The sequence below is a fragment of the Schistocerca cancellata genome, chromosome 7, assembly GCF_023864275.1.
Source record: "Schistocerca cancellata isolate TAMUIC-IGC-003103 chromosome 7, iqSchCanc2.1, whole genome shotgun sequence".
NCBI lineage: Eukaryota > Metazoa > Arthropoda > Insecta > Orthoptera > Acrididae > Schistocerca > Schistocerca cancellata.
The window spans coordinates 11,855,852-11,879,351 of record NC_064632.1 but is presented as its reverse complement, the minus strand read 5'-3'; the positions used below and the strand labels follow the sequence as shown (position 1 = coordinate 11,879,351).

The 23,500-nt window shown below is 37.0% G+C and overlaps 1 protein-coding gene across 1 annotated transcript in view; it reads right to left on the bottom strand.

Annotated features, from left to right (window-relative positions):
* The window catches only part of LOC126092402 (uncharacterized), a 73,881-nt gene extending 63,357 nt beyond the window's left edge, over positions 1-10,524 (bottom strand). Inside the window, exon 1 of the mRNA XM_049907975.1 lies at positions 10,260-10,524. Coding sequence (XP_049763932.1) covers positions 10,260-10,524 — 265 coding nt within the window. The remainder of the gene's footprint in view (positions 1-10,259) is intronic.
* Positions 10,525-23,500: the final 12,976 nt, after the last annotated feature.

Below are 23,500 nucleotides of genomic sequence, written 5' to 3'. Positions count from 1 at the left end.
GCAAGACAGCACCAGCAGTTACAACTCAAGTGGGAAACGTTAGTCCACCGCCAACTTGTGAAGCAGCAGCATTTAAGGAAGAAGAACAGTCATCAATAGCAGAAACAGCAACACCAACCCCCACAGGATCAAGTGTACAAGCTGACAGTGTAGAAACCTCACCAACAGGAGATCCACCCTCTATGGAAAAAAGGAGCACAGTAGTGACTGCAGCTGCTCCACATAGGATGTGCCTGAGATCAAGAAAGTCCTCAGCTGCAAGTGGGGATTTTTTATGGTACTGGGGCAGAAGGGGGAAGGTTCCAATCAGAATGTAAGTAATGTACTTAATAACAACAAATGTGGGTGTTACCAGCACAACAGCTCCCTCTTCCCTGCAGAAAACTGTTCCTGTAATACTGGTATGTCAAAAGAAATAAAACTCAGTCCCAGCAATGGCAGCACCACAACTAATCATGTAATTAAAAATGAGCTCAAAATTTTTCACCAAAATATTCAAAGCCTGCTCTGTAAGTTAGACCAGTTTATTGTAAATATTGATGAACCAACAGGCGCAAATTGTGCTCATATTCTCTGTCTGACAGAACACCATATCACTGTTGGCGTTGAAATGCTCAATATACCAAACTATGTTTTAGCTACCTCATTTTGTAGAAAGCATATGTGCAAAGGTGGGGCAGTTATTTATGTGAAAAACAGCCTGTCCTTTAATACAATAGATGTAGAGAAATATTGTGTAGAGAAAGACTTTGAGGCATGTGTCACAGAAATAGTAGAAGGTAACAAGAAACTGGTAATCGTAGCAGTATACAGGGCTCCATCTGGTAATTTTAAAGTATTCATGAAACAATTAGATTCTGTGCTATTGTATCTCACAAGAAAAAATAGGGACATTATAGTGACTGGAGATTTTAATATAGATTTCCTAGAAAGCTCATCTTCTAAGACAGAGTTTGCAAATTTAATGCATACCTACAACCTTGTCTCCACTGTCAGTTTTCCCACAAGAACTACTGCCACTTCCAGCACTCTAATAGACAATATCTTTGTAGATATGAGTAAAACTAATCACATCAAAGTTGAAAAAGTCATAAATGGACTCTCTGATCATGATGGGCAAATACTCACAATTGACAACTTTAATACAAATCAGAACAAAGCTAGTGCACAGTGGAAAACCATTAGAAACATGAATGAGGAAAATATCCAAAAATTCAAATTATGCATTCGGGAGACTGACTGGAGGTATGTTTATCTTGCAAATGATGTTAATACAAAATATAATTTATTTACTGATGAATTATCAGGTATATTTGAAAATGTCTTTCCAAAAAAGGTCTGTAGACTACAGAACAGGCAATCAAGCAAAAAACCATGGCTCACCAAGGGCATAAAAATATCATGCCAGAGAAAAAGGGAACTGTATATAATATCTAGACAATCCAATAATTCCCTGCAGATGAAATATTATAGGACATACTGCAAAATCTTAACTAAAGTCATTAAAAAATCTAAAAGTATGTGCATGCAATCTGAAATTAACTGTTCAAACAATAAAATCAGAACGATTTGGAATGTAATAAAGAGGGAAACAGGTACTGCACCATCTGACAATGAAAAATCTGCTGTCCTAAAAATTAACGATTTGGAAATAACTGATAGTAAACAGATAGCAGACACATTTAACAACCACTTTCTAAGTGTCACCTCTCAAATAGGTTGCAGTGGTGACCTAAGAGAAGCTTTAGATATTCTGAAACTTAACCTCCCACAATGTTTTAATGATATAAATGTAACACCCATAACTGTTAATGAAATAAAAAAAATAATTCACTCATTGAAAAGTAAAGGATCTTCAGGTATAGATAACATCTCTAATAAACTGTTGAAAGCCTGCAGTAATGATGTAAGTGTAGTACTTGCTCACATTTGCAACACGTCTCTTTATGAAGGAGTTGTTCCAGAGAGAATGAAATATGCCATTGTGAGACCTCTTTTCAAGTCTGGCGATGCTACCGATGTAAAAAATTATCGTCCTGTCTCTCTCTTAACAACATTTTCAAAGGTTCTTGAAAAGGCAGTGTATAACAGGATTGTGGCACATCTTGATAAACTTAATATTATTAACCACAGACAGTTTGGTTTTCAAAAAGGGGTTTCCACAGAGCGTGCCATATATTCACTCACAAATGATGTCTTGGAGTCTATTAATAGTAAGAAGTCACCAGTTGGTGTCTTCTGTGATATTTCCAAGGCCTTTGACTGTGTAAACCACAAGATACTCTTGGAGAAGGCCTATCATTACGGAATCAAAGGGCCTATAGGTAACTGGCTAAAATCATATCTTCAAGACAGGAAACAAAAGGTGGTTCTACATGGCTGTAACAAAGGATCTCCTAATCTAGTGGATTCTGAATGGGGCAAAATTCAGCATGGAGTTCCCCAGGGATCTGTCCTTGGACCCTTGCTGTTTTTAATATATGTTAATGATTTACCCCTGTCCATTAGTAAAAATTGTGAATTCACATTGTTTGCTGATGATACAAGCATTGTTGTAGATGGTCAGTCTACTGCAGATCTGGAGACTGATGTTAATGATATACTCAGAGAAGTTACAGCTTGGTTTTCAATTAATTCTCTTTCAGTTAATATTAAAAAAACTAATTTTATACAGTTCCACACAAAAAATAAAACTCTAGAAAGTATAGTAATTACTCATGACAACCAGGAACTAGAACAGGTGCAATCCACTAAATTCCTGGGGGTTCACATTGACAGTAGGCTCAACTGGGAACAGCATGTGTCCCTTACTCTAAAAAGGCTTTCATCAGCAACTTTTGCTCTAAGAATAATTACTCATTTTGGGGACATCAACATTTTAAAATTGTCTTACTTTGGGTACTTTCACTCATTAATGAGTTACGGAATAATATTCTGGGGTAATTCACCAGCCTCAAAAAAAATTTTAACTGCTCAGAAGAGAGCAGTCAGAATCATGTGTGGGGTTCCTCCACGAACCTCATGTAGAAAACTTTTTATACAGTTAGGTATTCTGACCACAACATGTCAGTACATATACTCTCTGATGAATGTAGTTAATAAAGACTATGCTCAGTATGAAACAAATTGTTCATACCATAACTACAATACAAGAGGTAAAGATGATCTACATGTTGAACTAAAAAATTTAACACTTGTACAGAAGGGAGTAAAGTATGCTGCTATAAAGACTTTTAATGCATTGCCTAATTATATTAAATGTACAATAGAAAATGAAACGCTGTTCAAAGGTATGTTAAAAAAATACCTGCTCGACCATCCACTGTACTCGTTAGATGAATTCTTTTCCAAAAGTAATGCCCTCCCTTAATAATAAATGTATTTAGTGTCTTAGTTATTAGATGGATGATACAATATTATGTTAATGTTATAGTGTTAATGTTATAGTTGTAATGTTATATTGAGAATTGCTGTACTAGTTTAATGACAGCTTGGAAATCAGAAAAAGTGATACTTATAATATCTATATCATTGAATTATATTACTATTCTGTAGCATTAATTGTATTTGTACAATTGTATTGACACGTTCCACATCCAGGCGAATCACTCGCATGTACGGATCTATGGAATACGCATACCAAATAAAAATAAATAAATAAAAGGATCTGCACTTGGGCCATTACCGTTAATAGTACTCATAAATGACCTGCTCAGCAATATGCCATGCAAATGAGTGCTTTACGCAGATGATACAACTGTCATCAGTTCAGGGAGTGACATAAATAAACTGAAGGAGTAAAGTGATGATTTCCTCAGATTATCCAATATGTGGTTTGAAGCCAGTAAGTTAGCTGTTAACTACAGAAAAACTGTAAATATTTTTTTCAGCTTATCCAGTGGTGATGTTGAGTCCACTTCTACCAAACTTCTTGGCATATTCCTTACAAAATTAACATAGGAAAGTCACTTAGACTATACATCTTGAGCTTTCACAAGCTATCTATCTACTGAAAAAATTAACCACCTTTATTTCTCAGTATTCATTCCTATTTTGCCTTCTTTCAGTGCAATATAAGTTATGGTATTCTTCTATGGGGTAATTCTTCAGGGGCCAGCAAAATTTTTATTTGGCAGAAGAAAGGAATCAGGAGCTTTTCTGGAATTACCAAAAATAACTTGTCATAAAGGCCTTATTTCAAATAATTACAGATAATGACAGTCCCATCTCTTTTTATATGCAGCTGCCTTTTGTACCTAAAAGAAAACTTTAACAGTTACAAAATTAGGAGTCCATTCATAATCATAACACTCATCAAACATTAAAGATAGACATACCTACAACTCAACTTAAAAAAACACAAGACAGTTATGCACTGGAATAAGGCTTTTCCACACACTACCTGTACAGGCACATGATGTCTGTCTTAATATCTTTAAAAGTAAGGCCCAAAAATGGCTGAAAGACAAAAGCTTTTTTTACACTCTTAAAGAATCTGAAAACTGTTCAACAGTAAACCTGATTTACTAAAGTACTATTTGTTAATGGTTATTCCTATACTTTTTTGTCTCTTCTGGTATCTTGTCCAACATATATAATAAACATGCAAGTACTAAATAATGTTCAGATCATATTTTACTATTAACCACATAGAGAAATATTTTGTGTATGCCCTCTGTTCTTGTATTATGTGAAAGTTAGTAAGTAACTTAACACTTTTTAGTTCCATATTTAACTGTTAAACATGTGGAGAAATCTTTATGTATCAACTGCATTGTCATATTATGTATGTTCTTTTACAGCATGTGACACCATAGTTAGATTTCTTAACATGTCAGTCATACTTTATAAAAGCTCCTGTACATTGCTCATGATGACATTGATTGCATGCAAATGCTTAAAGTTGAATGAATAAATAAATAGATGGACAGATCACAAAAATCTTATTACTTACCTCTATCATTTCACCATGCCCTCTTGGAGAAAATTTGATCCATTAAAACTTCAAAATGAATGTGTCACTGAAGAGCAACAAAGCTGATCTGTGAATCAGCTGACTAATCTCTCTGTTAACACAAAAGTAGGATGGGAATGGACTATACTTTGCAACATCATTTTGGAATCAGAAGAAAACACTATTGACTTTGAAAAATGGAAAACACTAGACAATTTGAGGAATTCAGTAAGATAATTTTAAATACAATAGTGGATATTGCCAAAGTGGAGTGGCCTGCATGCCTCATTGATACAGGTAGCTGTACTACAGGTGCAGTCACAATGGAGGGTATTTATAGTAAGCCAACATGGCCTCGCTGGGTAGATGCTGTGAATGACTGAAAGGAAGGTGAAATTATAGGGGTTATTTTTTTGTGAAGACATGCAGCTTTACTTTATGGGTTCATCCTCATGGATAAACTATTCTGGAGGTAAAATAGTCCTCCATTCAGATGTCCAAGGGGGTGGGGGAGCTATTCAGGAGGATATTGTCATAAGGACAAAGAAAAGTGTCATTCTACTGGTTGGACAATGAAATATTAGCTCCCTTAATTGGACACGTATGTTGTTGTTGTTGTGGTCTTCAGTCCAGAGACTGGTTTGATGCAGCTCTCCATGCCACTCTATCCTGTGCAAGCTTCTTCATCTCCAAGTCACTACTGCAACCTACATCCTTCTGAATCTACTTAGTGTATTCATCTCTTCACCTCCCTCTATGATTATGCATCCCTCCAATACTAAATTGGTGATCCCTTGATGCCTCAAAATGTGTCCTACCAACTGATCCATTCTTCTAGTCAAGTTGTGCCACAAATTCCTCTTCTCCCCAATTCTATTCAGTACCTCCTCATTAGTTATGTGATCTACCCATCTAATCTTCAGCGTTCTTCTGTAGCACCATGTGTCGAAAGCTTCTATTTTCTTCTTGTCTAAACTATTTATCATCCATGTTTCATTTCCATACATAGTTACACCACCTAAATACTTTAAGAAGGGCTTCCTGACACTTAAATCTATACTCAATGTTAACAAATTTCTCTACTTCAGAAACTCTTTCGTTGCCATAGTGAGTCCACATTTTATATCCTCTCTACTTTGATCATCATCAGTTATTTTGCTCCCTAGATAGCAAACCTCATCTACTACTTTAAGTGTCTCATTTCCTAGTCGAATTCTCTCAGTATCGCCTGATTTAGTTTGACTACATTCCATTATTCTCCTTTTGCTTTTGTTAGTGTTCATCTTATATCCTCATTTCAAGACACTGTCCATTCTGTTCAACTGCTCTTCCAGGTCCTTTGCTGTCTCTGACAGAATTATAATGTCACTGGCAACCCTCAACATTTTTATTTCTTCTCCATGGATTTTAATTCCTACTGCAAATTTTTCTTTTGTTTCCTTTACTGGTTGCTCAATATACAGATTGAATAACATCTGCAATAGGCTAGAACCCTGTCTCACTCCCTTCTCAATCACTACTTTCCTTTTGTGCCCCTCAACTCTTATAACAGCCATTTGGTTTCTGTGCAAATTGTAAATAGCCTTTTTTTTCTGGTATTTTTCCCCCGCCACCTTCAGAATTTGAAGGAGAGCATTCCAGTCAAAATTGTCAGAAGCTTTTTCTAAGTCTACAAATACTATAAATGAATGTTTTCCTTTCCTTAACCTATCTTCAATGGGAAGGTGTAGGGTCAGTATTGCCTCATGTGTTCCTCTGTTTCTCCTCAATCCGAACTGATTTCCCCGAAGTCGGCTTCTACCAGTTTGTTCATTTTTCTGTGAAGAATTTGTGTTAGTATTTTGCAACTATGACTTATTAAACTGATAGTTTGGTAATTTTCACATCTGTTAGTATCTGCTTTCTTTGTAATTGGAATTATTATATTCTTGAAGTTCGAGGATATTTCGGCTGTCTCATACATCTTGCTCACCAGATGGAAGAGTTTTGTCATGGCTGGCTCTCCCAAGGCTATCTGCAGCTCTGACGGAATGTTGTCTACTCCCTTGGGCCTTGTTTCAACTTAATTCTTTCAGTGATTTGTCAAATTCTTCACAGAGTATCATATTTCCCTTCTTATCTTCATCTATGTCCTCTTCCATTTCGATAATACTGCCCTCGAGTACATCACCCTTGTATAGACCCTCTATGTACTCCTTCCACCTTTCTGCTTTCCCCTTCTTTGCTTAAGACTGGTTTTCCATCTCAGCACTTGGTATTTGTACAGGTGGTTCTCTTTTCTCCAAAGGTTTCTTTAATTTTCCTTTAAGCAGTATCTATCTTACCCCTCTACATCCTTACATTTGTCCTCTAGACAACCCTGCTTAGCCATTTTGCACTTCCTGTTGATCTCATTTATGAGATGTTTGTATTCCTTTTTGCCTGCTTCATTTACTACATTTTTATGTTTTCTCCTTTCATCAATTAAATTCAATATCTCTTTTGTTATCCAAGAATTTCTATTAGCCCTCAACTTTTTACCTACATGATCCTGTGCTGCCTTCACTATTTCATCTCTCAAAGCTACCCATTCTTCTTCTATTGTATTTCCTTCCCTTGTTCTTGTTAATCATTCCCTAATACTCTCTCTGAAACTCTCTTCAACCTCTGGTTCTTTCAGTTTATCCAGATCCCATCTTCTTAAACTCCCACCTTTTGCAGTTTCTTCAGTTTTAATCTGCAGTTCATAACCAATAAATTGTGGTCAGAGTCCACATCTGCCCCTGGAAATGTATTACAATTTAAAACCTGGTTCCTAAATCTCTGTCTTACCATTATATAATCTATCCGAAACCTTCCAGTGTCTCTAGGCCTCTTCCATGTATACAGCATTCTTTCATGATTCTTAAGCCAACTGTTTGCTATGATTAAGTTATGTTCTGTGCAATATTCAATCAGGTGGCTTCCTCTCTCATTCCTTACCCCCCAGTCCATATCGACCTACTACTTTTCCTTCTCTTCCTTTTCCTGCTATCAGATTCCAGTCCCCCATGACTATTAAATTTTCGTCTCCCTTAACTATCTGAATAATTTCTTTTATCACTTCATATGTTTCTTCAACCTCTTCATCATCTGTGGAACTAGTTGGCATCTAAACTTGTACTATTATGGCAGGTGTGGACTTTGTGTCTATCTTGGCTACAATAATGCATTCACTATGCTGTTTGTAGTAGCTTATCAGCATTCCTAATTTTTTATTCGTTAGTAAAAATACTCCTGCATTACTTGTATTTGATTTTGTATTTTTAACCCTGTATTCACCTGGCCGGAAGTCACAGATATGTTAGATAATTTAAAAAGGGGAACAGATAGGTTGAAGTGGTAATTACTGAAGTGTAGTGGGAGGAAGAGCAGGATTGCTACTTAGGTGAGTAAAGGGTAATAAATACAAAATCACATGGGGGTAAAGCAGAAATAGGTCTAATAATGAATAAGAAAATAGCACTGTGAGTAAGCTCCTCTAAGCAACATAGTGCATACATTATCATTGCCAAGAGAGACACGAAGCCAACACCTACCACAATAGTAAAAGTTTATGTATCAATTAGTTCATCAGATGAGGAAGAGGTTGAAAGAATGTTTGGTGAGATCAAATAAAATACCAGATAGTTAAAGGAGTTAAAAATGTGACTGTGATGGGAGTCTGGAATTCAATAGGAAGAAAAATAACAGAAGGTAAGCTGCCTCATAGAATTTTTCACAAAGCATAATACAGCTATTGCTAACACTACATTCAAGAATCATGAAATAAAATTATATATATGGAAGAGACCTGGAGACACTAGAAGATTTTATATAGATTACATGACAGAGACTGAGAAACCAGATTTAAATTGCAACTTATTTCCAGTGGCAGATATGGACTCTGAGCATAATATTTTGGTTATGAACTGCACATTAAAACTGAAAATATTTCAGAAAGGTAGGAAATGTAGGAGATGTGACCTGGATCAGTGAAATAATGATATGTTGTTGAGAATTATAAAGGGAGTTTCAACAGCGACTATCTAAAAGAGCCAAATTTTTCCACGATTGTATTGTATTGTATTGTATTGAACTGGGGACCTAGAAACTCGTCCCTGCCATAGCCCCCAGTGGTCCAGAACCCCACAACAGGCTACAGCAGTCTACTCACCCCACCGCCACCCCACATGGAACCCAGGATTATTGTGCTGCTCGGCCCCCAGTTGACCCCCTCCTCCTCCCCCCCTGCCCCCCAGGAATGTCTCACACGAGATGAGTGTAACCCCAAGTGTTTGCACGGTAGAGTAATTATGGTGTATGCGTATGTGGAGACAGTGTTTGCACAGCAATCGCCGACATAGTGTAACTGAGGCGGAATAAGGGGAACCAGCCCACATTCGCTGGGGCAGATGGAAAACTGCCTTAAAAACCATCCATAGATGGGCTGGCACACCAGTCCTCAACACTAATCTGCCGGGTGGATTCTTGCCAGGGACCTGAACACCTTCCTGCCTGGAAAGCAGTGCGTTAGACCGCACAGCTAACCTGTCGGGCTGTCCACCATACAACTCAACAGTACAAATAAACGAAGATTATGGTTTAATATTCCATTGAATCCACATGGGAGGATGTGCCCAGTCAATACAATGATGGGGAACAAAATGGGCCACATTAGTTGAAAGGAAATGCCCCATCATTGACCTTAGATGATTTAGGAGAACTATGACAAACCTCAATCTAAATAATTGGACAGTGATTTAAATATTGCTCCTCCTGAATATGAGACCCATATCTTAACCACTGTACCATCTCGCTCATCACACACAACAATAAATGCTGACAGATTTAAATCACTACAGTAGCAGCTGATATGTATGTAGCCATTATTGTAGATCAGACTCAAATGAGACTCATCTTTAAACATGAAATATTGTCTCTCAGCATGCCAGTGTCAGCATTATTGTGTTCATTGTAGTCTAATTTGTTTCTGTTGTCTGTACAATGGGAACTGATCTATGGCAAGTGTGCCACTAGTTGAGTAAATATCTGATGCCATCAAACTGTCTACATAAATGGATCTTCTACCATTTCAGTGCTCCAGCATTGAGCCAACACTGTGAACAAAGCAGTATGTTCATTTAGTATTGAGTGGACAAGATGATACTAGCACTTACTTTCTTGTGTACATTTTATTTGGTGATTTTTTATTGATAAAGTATAGTGTAAGCCTGATTTTTTCTACTCAAACAAGAAATAGTATGGTATCATTAAGGAATTGTAATTTATGGTGCTGTTGTCTTACCCAGGTCTGAAACATTCTCTGGTGATAGAATTTCAGAATCACTTTGCAGGTTCTCTCCATTGCTGAGCCCTCCAAACAGCCCCTTCTCCACTTTTTGCATGTCCTTTGCCATTATAGTCTGATTAAAAGTGTTCTGGAGTGACAGCTGTTCCTCATGTTCCATTTCTGTATTTTCTTCATATAAAATAGGATTAAATGTGGGTATTTGTACCCACTCAGCTCCAGAGCTCACTAATAGTGCAAAGATGATGGTCTGGTATAACATTTTACCTGTTGTGTACAATAATTTCAATGTTGCATTAAATTGTCACAAAAATATTTTTAATTTAATGTTGGAAATAATTTTGTTTATCATTATGGAAGTTAAGGACAATTATGTTACTTACAAACAATACATTTGAATGGCCTTGGGAGAAAGTTCATAACTCAAAAATTGGTTGAAACCATCACATGTAATTCTCTCATATCAGATGCAAGAGAAGTTATAAAAAGTGTTGTATCTCCCACTACAAAAAAAGATAAATAATGATTGTTTGCCACTGCATCATATTCCTGTAGAAGTTAACACTCAAAGAAAGCCTTTTTTAGACTAGAAGATGGGAAAAGTTACAGAGTAAATGTTGTACCCTTTAATAGTAATTTAGCTGATGTCAAATCTAACATTGAGAAACCTGTCAGAAGTACAACAGATTACCTGAGAAGCCTGAAAATATTTCACCAGACTGTAAGAAGCCTTTTAAATAAAGAAGAGGAACTACTGCTTTCTTTTCAAGAAATAACTGACACTGATGAAGCTATTGTTGATGTACTCTGCCTAACTGAACATCACCTGGAAGCTACAGACATCAAATCAAAGACATTTACATAGTTATAGAATTGTTTCTCACTACTGCAGAACCAACTTAAGGGAAGATGGGGTAGCAGTTTATACACATAATACTCTTAGATCACAAACTGTAGATGTAGCTCAGTACTGTAGTGAACAACATTTTGAATGCTGTGCTGTCAAATTAGAACTGGAAACTCAGTTCCTCATAATAATTGCAGTTTACATGGCACCCCCATGGGAAACATTAAAAAGTTCTTCTCACAGCTAGCTTTAGTTCTTACAAAATTTTATAGGAATAACAGAGGCAATTTTGACATTAATTTACTTTCAAATAGCAACAGTCATAAACAACTGGAATCATTCTTTTCAACTTTCAACCAACGCCTGATGGTTTCATTCCCAACATGAGTATATGGGCACAACAAGACCTTGATTGATAATCTGTTCCTAGACCCAACAAATTACAATGGTGTAAAAACACAAGCTATAATAAATGATCTGTCTGGTCACGATGCTCAGCTGACAACCTTAAAACTCAGCAGTAGAAAACAGTAAATAACCATACCCAGGTTAAACGCATTAGAATAACAAATATGGAATCTACTAGCTTGTTTAGAAACAGTTCATACTATGAACAATGGGAGAAAGTGTACCAGGCAGTTACAATAAATGAGAAATTCAGTTTATTCCTGGACTTCTTTCCCAAACAGTTTGAATCCTTCTTCCCCCCAAAGGTAAATTAAAAGAAAATCAGTCTGTTGTGGAAGGAAAGAGTGGATAACAGCTAGCATCAAAATATCGTATGCTAAAAAGAGAGACCTGTATATAGAACAAAGGGCTAGTAAAAACTTAGCAGTGAAACACATTGCAAAAAATACTGTAAAATTCTAATATATGTAATCAGGAAGGACAAACAATGCATTATGCAGAAAAAATCAGCAAGTCAAACAATAAAGTAAAAATCACATGGAACATCATAAATAGGAACATAAAATCTGAACAAGCAGGGGCACCACAATCCTCCGGTAGTGGTTCAGACAAGAATAATGAAAAAGTTGCTGCCTCAGATTTTAATAACTTTTTTCTCACTGTAGCTGAAAGAATAATGAACTATAATAAGCAGTCTCCCACAGAAGCCATAGAGCTACTAAATCAAATCTGGAGTCCTCCAGGGCTCAATCCGTGGGCCACTGATTTTCCTGATCTACGTTAATGTTCTACCACTTACAATTAATGACAGAGCAAAAATAGTCGTGTTTTCAGATGATATGAGTATTCTGATCGAGGTTCCAAACTCCATAGTGCTGGATACAGCCCTGACAGTCACTAACCAAGTACACAAACGGTTCAAAAACTACAATTATACAGTTTCAGACAGTAAATAACACTAAGTTCCTGAAATGGAGATCAACAACCAGAAAATTTATAAAACCACACAAAAAATTCCTAGCCATCTAGATAGACATCCAGCCAACATGGACAGAGCATATTGTTCAGCTGGTCAAAAAAACTTAGCATAGCATGTTTTGCCCCAAGAGCTGTTTCTCACTGTGTTAACAGAGAAATATTGCATTTGCCGTATTTTGCACATTTCCATTCTGTACTCTCTTATGGTATTATCTTCTGGGAAATGCTGCAGGGGTTGAAAGAGTCTTCAAACTACAAAAATGAGCAGTGAAGCTGATATGTGGGGTCTCTAACAGAACACCCTGCAGAGGTCTCTTTATGACTCTCAGGATATTTACTGTTAAAAATCAATAGACACTGAAGGGCCAAAGAAACTGGTACACCTGCCAAATATTGTGTACAGTCCCCACAAGCATACAGAAGTGCCACAACATAATGTGGCATGGATTCCAATAATGTCTGAAGTTGTGCTGGAGGAAACTGACCAAATGAATCTTCAGGGCTGTCAATAAATCCCTAAGAGTACGAGGGGGTGGAGATCTCTTCTGAACAGCACGTTGCAAGGCATCCCAGGTATGTTCAATAATGTTCATGTCTGGGGAGTTTGGTGCCCAGCAGAAGCGTTTAAACTCAGAAGCGTGTTCCTGGAGCCACTCTGTAGCAATTCTGGATGTGTGGTATGTTGCATTGTCCTGCTGGATTTGCCCAAGTCCGTCGGGATGTGCACTGGATATGAAAGGATGCAGGTGGTTAGACAGTGTAATCTCCCCACGGAAAATTACCCTCTACCACGCAATAATTAATAATGGTCAATCAAATCATCCACATTTATTTACGTATGAAAAGTATCTGAGCAGATTTTCTAGTAATATATGCGCCGACAGCTCGTCGACGCCAAGGTATTTTTCGAGTACGTTTATTCTTTGGAACAACAGAGGTACACAGGTGTATGCTCCATGGTCATTATAGTTATGGAAAGAGAGATAGAAAGAAAGGAACAGCTTCGGAAAGTATCGTTTGGAAGATTTTCGTATTGCAAAAGGAGATTTATTTACTCTTCTTCGCGATAAAGCGAGGCAGGAAAGTTTGTGCCGCTAGCGGGGTAGACAAAGAGAAAGAAGGACTTGTAAAAGTAAATTTCATGAGACTAAAAATCCACGGAAACGGAACATGTACGGAAATGGATTCAATATACAATTTTCCTCAGAAATAAGGTTTGTGACCATTTCATTTTAGAGTGAATGACGAATGCGTTCTCTGTCTGAATTGTTGATGATTGTCTGGGGCCTGTAATTAATTGGGAAGTTTCAGCTGTGACGAAGAGAGCCTGCAATCTCTGAGTTTTATTGAAATCGTCCAAAAAGGCTTCGTCCACATCTGAAATTTTAGATCTGTCGTAAACTGAACGAAGTGTTCAAAACGATCGATTTTTTCCCAACTGAATGCAGCGCTTAATAATAATAACGTATGTGAAGATCTTTTCTAGCAAGCCAGCCGCTGAATATTAAGAAGAAGGGCTCCACCAGAGATTTTAATAGGCTGATTTCATGTAACTTAAGACTTTCAGCAAAATCGATTTAAGTAGTAAGGGCATTCATTAGAATGGCCAATCCGTGACAGGACACGTTTTTGGACGTTGTTAAAATAATTTTGTTCTTTGTTTCATGTGAACTACGACGAGACAACTTAACGTGGAAAAGAGAAGAAATACTCGCAGGCGCATTATTTCATCGACAAATAAAAGCAGCACGCTGGACGCAGAAAAAGGGCCAGATCTATAATTTTTTTGTAAACTTGATAGTATTGAGGAAGTAGTCGTAGATTTGAACATTTTCTAATTGTGTTCATAACAGAAGTAGTTTGATTCACTTGCCCTAGTTGCATTTACCTGTATAAGTACCATAACAAAGTAGCCACAGAAGTATTCGTGTAAAGGGAGATATATATATATCTTGACGGTAGAACATTTATATGGTTTTAACGAGGGCAATGTTTAAGATGAGTCAAGCAGAGCAGAGCAATACGCAACAGCCTTCAGCTGTGAGCACTGATGATAATGATGTAGTAAGGAGTGTTGTAGAACCGATCGCTACAGATAGCGCAATAGAACGCCCGGTAGACACGGCGGGAGATGTATCAGCCAGACTTGCGTCTAGGGGACGCCAAAGAATTGGCTTTGCTGATTGGCCACGTCGTGCAATGACGTCGTCTCTCACACCAGCCAATCCAGATCGTTGCTACTTTCTTAAACGCGCTGTTCTTTAAACGAGGCCATTCGTCTGTTGATACATTATGTGGCTAACTCGTTATAGTACATCACTGTTGTGTGTTCTAGGCCTATGTTTATAATGGCAGATTCCAACACGTGTTTTGTGTGCGATAATGCATTTCAGCTTCGAAAAACTTTATACCCGCACATCAGGAAATTGCATGATGTAGAGCCAAATACAGAAGGTAAGATTAAGTGCCCACAAGACGACTGCAGCTATTCCTTCAATACATCGGCTAGTTTGAGAGCACATGTGGAGGAAAAAGCACATGGTTCGAACTGCGGATGAAAAGATTGTATTCCAGTCAATGGACGGTAAGAAACACCGCATAATAATAAGTTTTTACTATTCAATAGTAGGATCGTTTCTGGTAAAACTATAGAATTTCGTTCTTTGTGCTTTCAGTAATCTGGTGCAATGTTGTACTGCAAAGTTTCTTTCAGTTCACATGAAAGGATTATTTGTATTAACGGCCTAGTCTTAGAAGACATTTAAGTCGCAATCATTGTAATCCACAATGGGTAATTAACAAACCTTTTTATCGTCCATAAATTGTGAATAAACTTTCTTTTTCGTATCGCTCAATCGCATGGAACCCAGATTGGAATCCAGTTTCATGTGTAACAGATTTCTCGTAGCAAAATGAACAATTTAGACATACCGGGAGATAGTGAGCAAATTCTGAAGCTGTGGGAAGAAATTGCTGTCACTTGTTAACTCTCGCTCCAAGAAAGGAGGTCAACCAACACTGTGCCAGCAATGAGAAGATGCCAGTTCAACGAACATCTAACAAACAGAACTTCAGTCCAAAAAGTGTTTTTGGTAAACCAACCCTGGCTGAAAAGTCAGATGTTTGCTAGTGCTTTGGTGCAACCTGACAGTGAAGTGTTGAGTGTACATGTTGGCTTTGATCACACATACTCTAAGAATTAAATTTATCTGTCCTACAGTTGTGTGTGCATGTTTGGGTATCATGGTTTATAGGCCTACTGGGGAAACTCGCCATGTAAAAAAATGAGTAACGCATCATACTCGGTACCTCAGGGTAATGTGGAAATCCGAGTGTACTTAATAAAGAAAATGTTATTGTTGGTGTGTTTCTTTTGACTCCTTTATCCTATTGCATATAGTTAACAAAATGTAACTGAAATATCTACTAAACTGTAACAATGTACATAGTCATTTCAAATGGTTTTGCTATTTTTCACAGGTAAAGTATGAGTATTCACCAGAATCCTACAGTACGAATGTTTTCCAGTTGACATCTGAATGAAGTCAAAAAGCAAAATTTGCTTGGACAAGCTGAACATTGTTTATTCAGTTCCAGTTATTATTATTATTTATATTAAAACAGTTCCCGAGAATCTATTTTGCTAACTTTCTTGGTCTAATTTTCTATATTTAACATGTCGGTTATGACATGCTTGATGATGAATGTTTTGTCACCAGGTATATGGCATCAGGTGTGTGGCTTTTAGTGACAATACTGCAGTCGATGTGTTAACAGCTTTTCGGGACCTTGAGGATGAAGTATATGCATCTAGAAGTCTTGTTTAAAAAGTGCAGCCAAAATTCTAATGTCTGTCTGAGGAATTTTCCTTTAATGGAACGTTTTTGCCCAAAACTCAGTTAATGTCTGGTAATTACTTAACATGGTAAGTGCTATGAGGCCAACACCAGCCACAGCAGAGCTGTCTGCCATGGCTGCTGGCAACTTTGTGACATTTAAGGGATAATATACAAAAGTGGGCTGTGCGAGAAGTTCAAACTAGTTTTCTTTGGTTAAAGCAATTAAAATCAAACTTTTGAAGCATGTTGAAAATCACATACTCCTCACCATAATTAAATGTTTACATTGAAATGGTTCTGACATGTGCATAATATATGGAATTATGTTTTCTTGAAACCTTAAGAACCAAACCCGTTGGTTGAATTAACATATGAGTAAACCCATCCAATAGCATTATGTTATGCATCAATTAGCTGTAGTTATAGGATAAGTAAACATGTACAGTAAACTTTTCATACAATTTTTTTATAAAGCTTGCAAAGGTTATAGAAAAGATGGACAACAAGATAAACTTGTGTAGGCATCATTGTAAATACATTTTTACTTCAAGAAAGCTGAATTGGATAATAATCTCAAGATGCCTCAAATTGCATGACACATATCACCAATCAGGTATTTTCTGTTGGAGAAATAGACTGGTTTTTCAGAATTTTTTCATTTGTTCTTGGGGAAAACCTTGTATCAAACAGCTGTTTTTCTACAATCAATCCATTATTACATGCATGTAGTTTTGGTGACCCAATGGCAGCCATCTTAAGGCTGTATGCAAACCACCAGATAAACATGTCTACGTAGTTGGTCTGCATTGTGCAGGTCTCAGCAGTTTTTTATTAGATTCTATGAATGTCTCCTTCAGTTCCAGGTGGATGTCTCTGACATAAAAGTATTATGATAATTTTATTAAATGCTTTCTTGCTGTGTTGACCTATATCAATGGTGACACAAGAAAATTTTTACTGGATCGGGATTTGAACCCGTCACTCCTGCTGTCAAGGCAGTTGCACTGACTACTTCACTACCAAGACACAGTGCCCATCACGACTATGTGGATTACCTCAGCAAGTCTCCCATCTGACCCAAAATTGCGTATGTCACTACTACTGCAGTAGTACCCTCACTACAGCAGTCCATCTCACTCGCCGTATCCATGAGATATTCCTGCAAATGGCTCTGAGTGTATGAGTGCATCTGAACTGAAGAAAGTTCTCCAATGCCAAGCTAGGCTATGTATAGATACAATTGTATGCATGGTGAAGAATGGATACCATGCATATAATTGCAGAAATATAACTAGTTGTCTTGTGACTGAGGTGTCCACGTCAGTCTGAAGAAGTCCGTGGAATCTAGTAAAAAAAACCTGGTGGCACCTGCGTAATGCAGACCAACTATGTGATATATTTATCTGGTGGTTTATGTATAGCCTTAAGATTAATGGGATGCCAAAACTAGTTGCATATAGTAAAGGATTTATAAAAAGTAAAACAGCTGTTTGGTACAAGGTTTTTCACAAGAATTTGAAGCCAGCTGCAGTCCTATATCCCACCTCTGATGTATTCACAAAAAGAAGAAAAAATCATTAATTGCTCTAAGAATTTCTTCAAAAATATTACCCATTACATGGAATGACCAGATGCTGCATTCAGAACAAGAATTTTGGAGACCTATGTAGGACCAATGCCTGGTAAGTGCTAGATCAAAATATGACCTCTTCCAACACCTCTTCATTTTCTACCTCGTTTTCATTTTCTTCTTCTTCACCTAACTCTGAATTATTGTCATAGCTGCTATATAATCCGGATAAAGGCCCAACTCAGCATTGTAGCTGGTTAGTTTCTGTAGAAGAAGGCAAAAGGAAGACAGAAGTCCTAAATTTTGCATTTAAGAACTCGTTCACACGGGGTGATCATACAGACACTTGATTTTGCCCATCACACAGACTGGCATGTGACTGAACTTGAACATGGCATCAGAGCTCACGCCTCAAAATTTACTAGAATTAGGGGACTTGTGTGCACAGATGTGGTGCCAACTCCCTCCAGCGACCTATCAAGGCTTTGTTGATTCCGTGCAAAAACGCATCGTCACTGTTATCCGTGCCGAAGATAGACATACCGGCTATTAGGTAGATGGTCAAAAGGTTCTGGTTAATCAGTGTGTGTAGCTGTACTTAGTCAAGGATAGACTGTAGCCATTCATCGAGTTGATCACTTATTTTCATTTCTTTACGACAATATAACATTGTTTCACTCTATAGGAACAGGAATCAGTTCGCTAGAGAAATCCCACAAGCAGTATGGTGGGGTCAGTCTGGCCCCAAACTTACCTGCTCTGAACACAATCACTTGGTTTTACAGTTCAGAGTGCAAAGTATGCACACCTAAAGCACTACAATTACAAGCATTCAATATAAACATAAACAAAATTCCCTGGCATCCGTATTAACCCACCACACTGGTTATCGGTTAGATAGGCTACGCCACATGACTTGGCACACATTTGTAAAAGAAAGAAATGAACGTGGTGACGGAAAAAAAAGAGGCAAGTGAAAGTAAAGAGTAAGTATCATTGAAGTAAAGATGCACTTGAAAATTACATGAAGGAACTAAATTTTGTGAATTAATTGGAAAATATTTCAAGATCTTGCAGCCTACAGAAACAACTAACTTTCAGTTTATTTAAATATTACTATTTGCCTAAATAAACACTTGCATAATATTGTACATACATTTTCAATAAAAAAAGTTTTGGTTGCCAGCAGCTTTTCAAGAAGTAATGTATCTTATACAAATTCATCCCACCAAATACAGTAATAAATTGTAAAGTGAAAGAGTTAAAATGATTGTTTCGATAGTTTTCTGTAAAGTGATCGGAATAATGGTGTTAACCCATTCTACAGAAATTCTGGAAGTGCTTCTTACAATTAGTATTTCAGCAGGTTATATGGTTTGTTTTATGTACTTTTAAATTATTCATAATTTAAGTGAACACACTGAAAACTGAAAAAAATTCTAAGAATTCAGTTAAAAATAATATAAATACAAGCGAAACACTAGCAGGACCATGACACAAAAAATAAAGATTGAATTTCCATGTACAATGTACCATTATATCTGTATAGGAAGTTAGTTTAATTTTTAAAATAAATGCAAAAGGAAATAGTGTGCAAGGATTAAATAATTATGGGTAAATCACCAGAAAATGTTAAGCAAACAGTATATGTTTTAGCCACTTTTGATGACTAATTAGTAATGCATTTCACACATTGCCCATCATCAGAATATCTGTCCAGAAACATCACAAAATATGTATGACACATTAAGTGTACTTAGATTCATAGGCAAATAAGTTAACATACCAGAGAAAAAAAAACTTTACTTCAGAGTATCATGCCAAGTGTTATGATAGATAACTTCGGAGCTCTCAACTCACAGCATTCTGCCATCACATAATTAGCTGTTATAACATACCACTAATTGACTTGGTTGTAGAAGTGCTGAGTTCATTTGTCATATTTTGACAGATAATTAACAAAAATCAACTTAAAACCATAAAAACAGTACATTATGCTAAATGATTTTTATTCCTTTAGGAAAACTAATAATCACAATTGAGAGTGCAAAGATCACACTGGAACAAAAGAACAGTATTAAGATGGGAAGGGAAGGGCAAGGGGGATGTGGTGAGAGGGTTCCAAACTAATCTCAGCTTATGTAAATGAGAACCAGCAATCTCTGGTATTAATAAACTTAAAATAGGCAATAGAGGCTTACTGTAAGTCTATTAGGTATTGCACATACACATAATAAGTTGAAGGTGAAATTTCTTTAAAGTGCATAAACAGGTTATTAAATTATTCCAGCACTTAGATAAGAACACACAATATATTCAATATAATGTTATTCTGTCAAACAGTGGTGAGTCACATATTTAGCTTTTTTTGTTTGTTTTCATACTTTAATTCTTAAGTTAGAAATGGTAGGATGGATAGGGTGTGTGTTGGACACAATAGGTGCTGGCTGCAGTTCATGATTGGCTGAAGGTGCTTTTAACTATGGTCAGCTGTCTTCAGGCTGCTGCATTCAGGTGTAATGGTGGCAGAGAAACTGGTGTATTGCTTGGAACAGCTCAGGTATCATTTGTTTCACCATAGGATCTGCTGTTGAGGCACCTTCTAGTGTATCTGATGTGGTGGGTCTGCCCTGACCATAGGGTGAGTGGCAGTCGGTAATACATTTGTGTCACTTGAGGCAAAGGGTCAACATTGAGACAGATCATTGGGATGGGGGGAGTGGATTGCACATGATAAAGTGAGCATTCATGATCAAGGAAAGAAGTAAGCAGAACACGGATTAAAGGGTCAGTGGAAGGAGGGTTGGGGCATGGAGGTGTACAAAATAAGAGCAGAAGAGAGGAATATCTTTGTTTGATTGTGGAACTACATTCCAGAAAATACCCTCTATGTTTTGATGGCTTTCAATGTCAACACTAATAGGTAAATTTGGATATCATCTTATAATGATTGATATTGGCAGTCATTAGGTGTAGTATGATAGTCTTTGTGATACTAGTCTGTTCTGTGATTTTGGTATCAGCTGAAGGCATTTTTCCTTCTACACTTGTTTTGATATATATATAGTACAAACAATGTTTTTTATCCTCGTGATTATTATTGAATTGTTGTGTGTGTTTGCATATTCAGCAAAGCATGATATTGTTTATAATGTTTGAATTCTTTGCAGTATTAGGCATGTAATATATGTATTGGCTATCTATGCAAATTCCCAGTTGGAAGTAAGTTTGCTATTAATTCAGATAGAACACTACTGTATAAATTGGGATCGTGCCTATGACATGTAGTCCGTAGTCTTGTCATAATGCTGTGACATAATCTCGTCTGGATTTGTATTTATTATGACTCAAAACCACCCCCCTGCCACCACCATTTAGTCACTATTTATTTTACTTATACCCTTGACCATACCTCATCTTCCCACTGCACTTTCACAATCCCCCCTCCCTCCAAACAAACATTCTGTAAATGATATTATGTCAATTCTGTTGAAGAAATCATCAGCCAAGTCATGAGGACAAAGACACAGCATGGCTTCCAATCTGTGGTGCAATGGGTAAGTTAGAGTGTAAACAGACAAGGAATCAGATGAGTCTTTCTGTCACCAAGGAAAATTAAGGAAAGGTTGTGACCTGACAAACATACTCTCAGGCTCAGTGTACCAGGGATTTATAATATTCCTTGTGAGTATGGTATCAGTTATGTGGGACAGCCTATACAAACTACTGCTAATTGCTGTGTTGATCATCATCTCAAGCATGAAAAATGAAAATCAGCAGTTTCCGAGAACTGTTTAGTGAGTAAATGCAAGAAAGCCTTTAAGCAGATGAGGATCTGGCCCATATTTCTAGCTGTTGGGACTCTGTAATTACGGAAGTAGCTGAAATTAGACTATATGATCACAACAATATACACACTGGCTATGTAATTATCAGTTTATTTATTTGCTATCTTCTAATACAAGAACAGACCACGTGTTGCGCATGAGGCAGTATATATGAATATAATACAATAGTTTGACACAATTTCAAATTAATTAGTATAATTAAGCAATGCATGGAAGCATGCGCATCGGAAAGAAAAATTACAGAGAAAAACTTCACATAGTTCACCATCTACTACAAGTGATGGCACTGCAAGCTATGCTGGACAGCTTGCAAAAATGTGACCTACGGATGCAGAGGGTGTCGCTTTAGCATATGCTTTCTCCATTATGTAATTTAGCCAACTGCATTGTGTCCACTGGGCATAAGTGTGAACCTCATTAATTTTATGACAGTCAGACTTGGCCCCTGACAATAGTGATGGAGGCAGTAATCAAAAGCATGGGATTCTATTCAGTTTTAATGTGGAATCTTATGAGAGAACTTTTTATCCACGTGGGTAAGATTATTGTGTAAAAGTGATAGATCATCATCTCAAGCATGAAAAAATGAGAATCAGCAGTTTCCAAGAACTGTTTAGTGAGTAAATGCAAGAAAGCCTTTAAGCAGATGAGAATCTGGCCCATATTTCTAGCGGTTGGGTCTCTGTAATTACGGAAGCAGCTGAAATTAGACTGTATGATCACAACAATATACACACTAGCTATGTAATTATCAGTTTATTTATTTGCTATTTTCTAATACAAGAACAGACCACATGTTGCACATGAGGCAGTATATATGAATATAACACAATATTTTCACACAATTTCAAATTAATTAGTATAATTAAGCAATGCATGGAAGTATGCACGTCAGAAAGAAAATTAATCTAATTCCTCATTCAGCATTGTTTATCACAATGCCATATGAACATAACCCGGATTCTGAAAAACTAGACAAGGAGTAGGAAGACGCAGTTCGAGCATAATACTGACATATAGTTTCTTGTTTACATAACAACGACCAAAATTGAAGCATAACACATACTTTGACAGGAGCACAATATTGGGACACCCCCCTGGAAATCTATTCTACGGACTTCTCTATAATGTTGTCTGAGGCCTAGGTTAGTTGTGGAACTCGTAAAGATTGAGTGCGGGATAATTGTCGTGGTGACAAACGGACATATGGCATTGCCTAATATTTACGTTTGCGTTATATTTGAAGGTACCATATTTATCGAACTTCTCGCAATAAAACCTAAAAGAACAAGGTAAAATCGGAAAATATAGTTAATGAATAAGCATTCAAAGAATATTTTGATACATATTATGAACAATATCATACATAAACTGCAGAAAATGCAAGGAATATGTATGTAACTTTTACATATATTTGGTCCGATTTTCCGCATTTGCCACAGCTGCAACCGAGTTACTCTGTCACCGCATTATCGATTATTCGCATTCGAACCAGGTTTTTACATTTAATTGCCATAAGTTAAGCTCCAGTGAATAATCTGGATTTATTTGACGTTCCAAAATGACAGCTGTGGGAAATCTACATGTAATTTTTAAACAACAGGTGAGCGACGTCGCTAATGTCAATAGAGCTCATTATACATCTTGTCACCAGGCGTCACTGCTACACACGTTCAGTCTCCCTGATGACGTCATGAGTCTCCACCAATCAGCACACCCAATTCCCTGGCGTCCCCTAGACGCAAGTA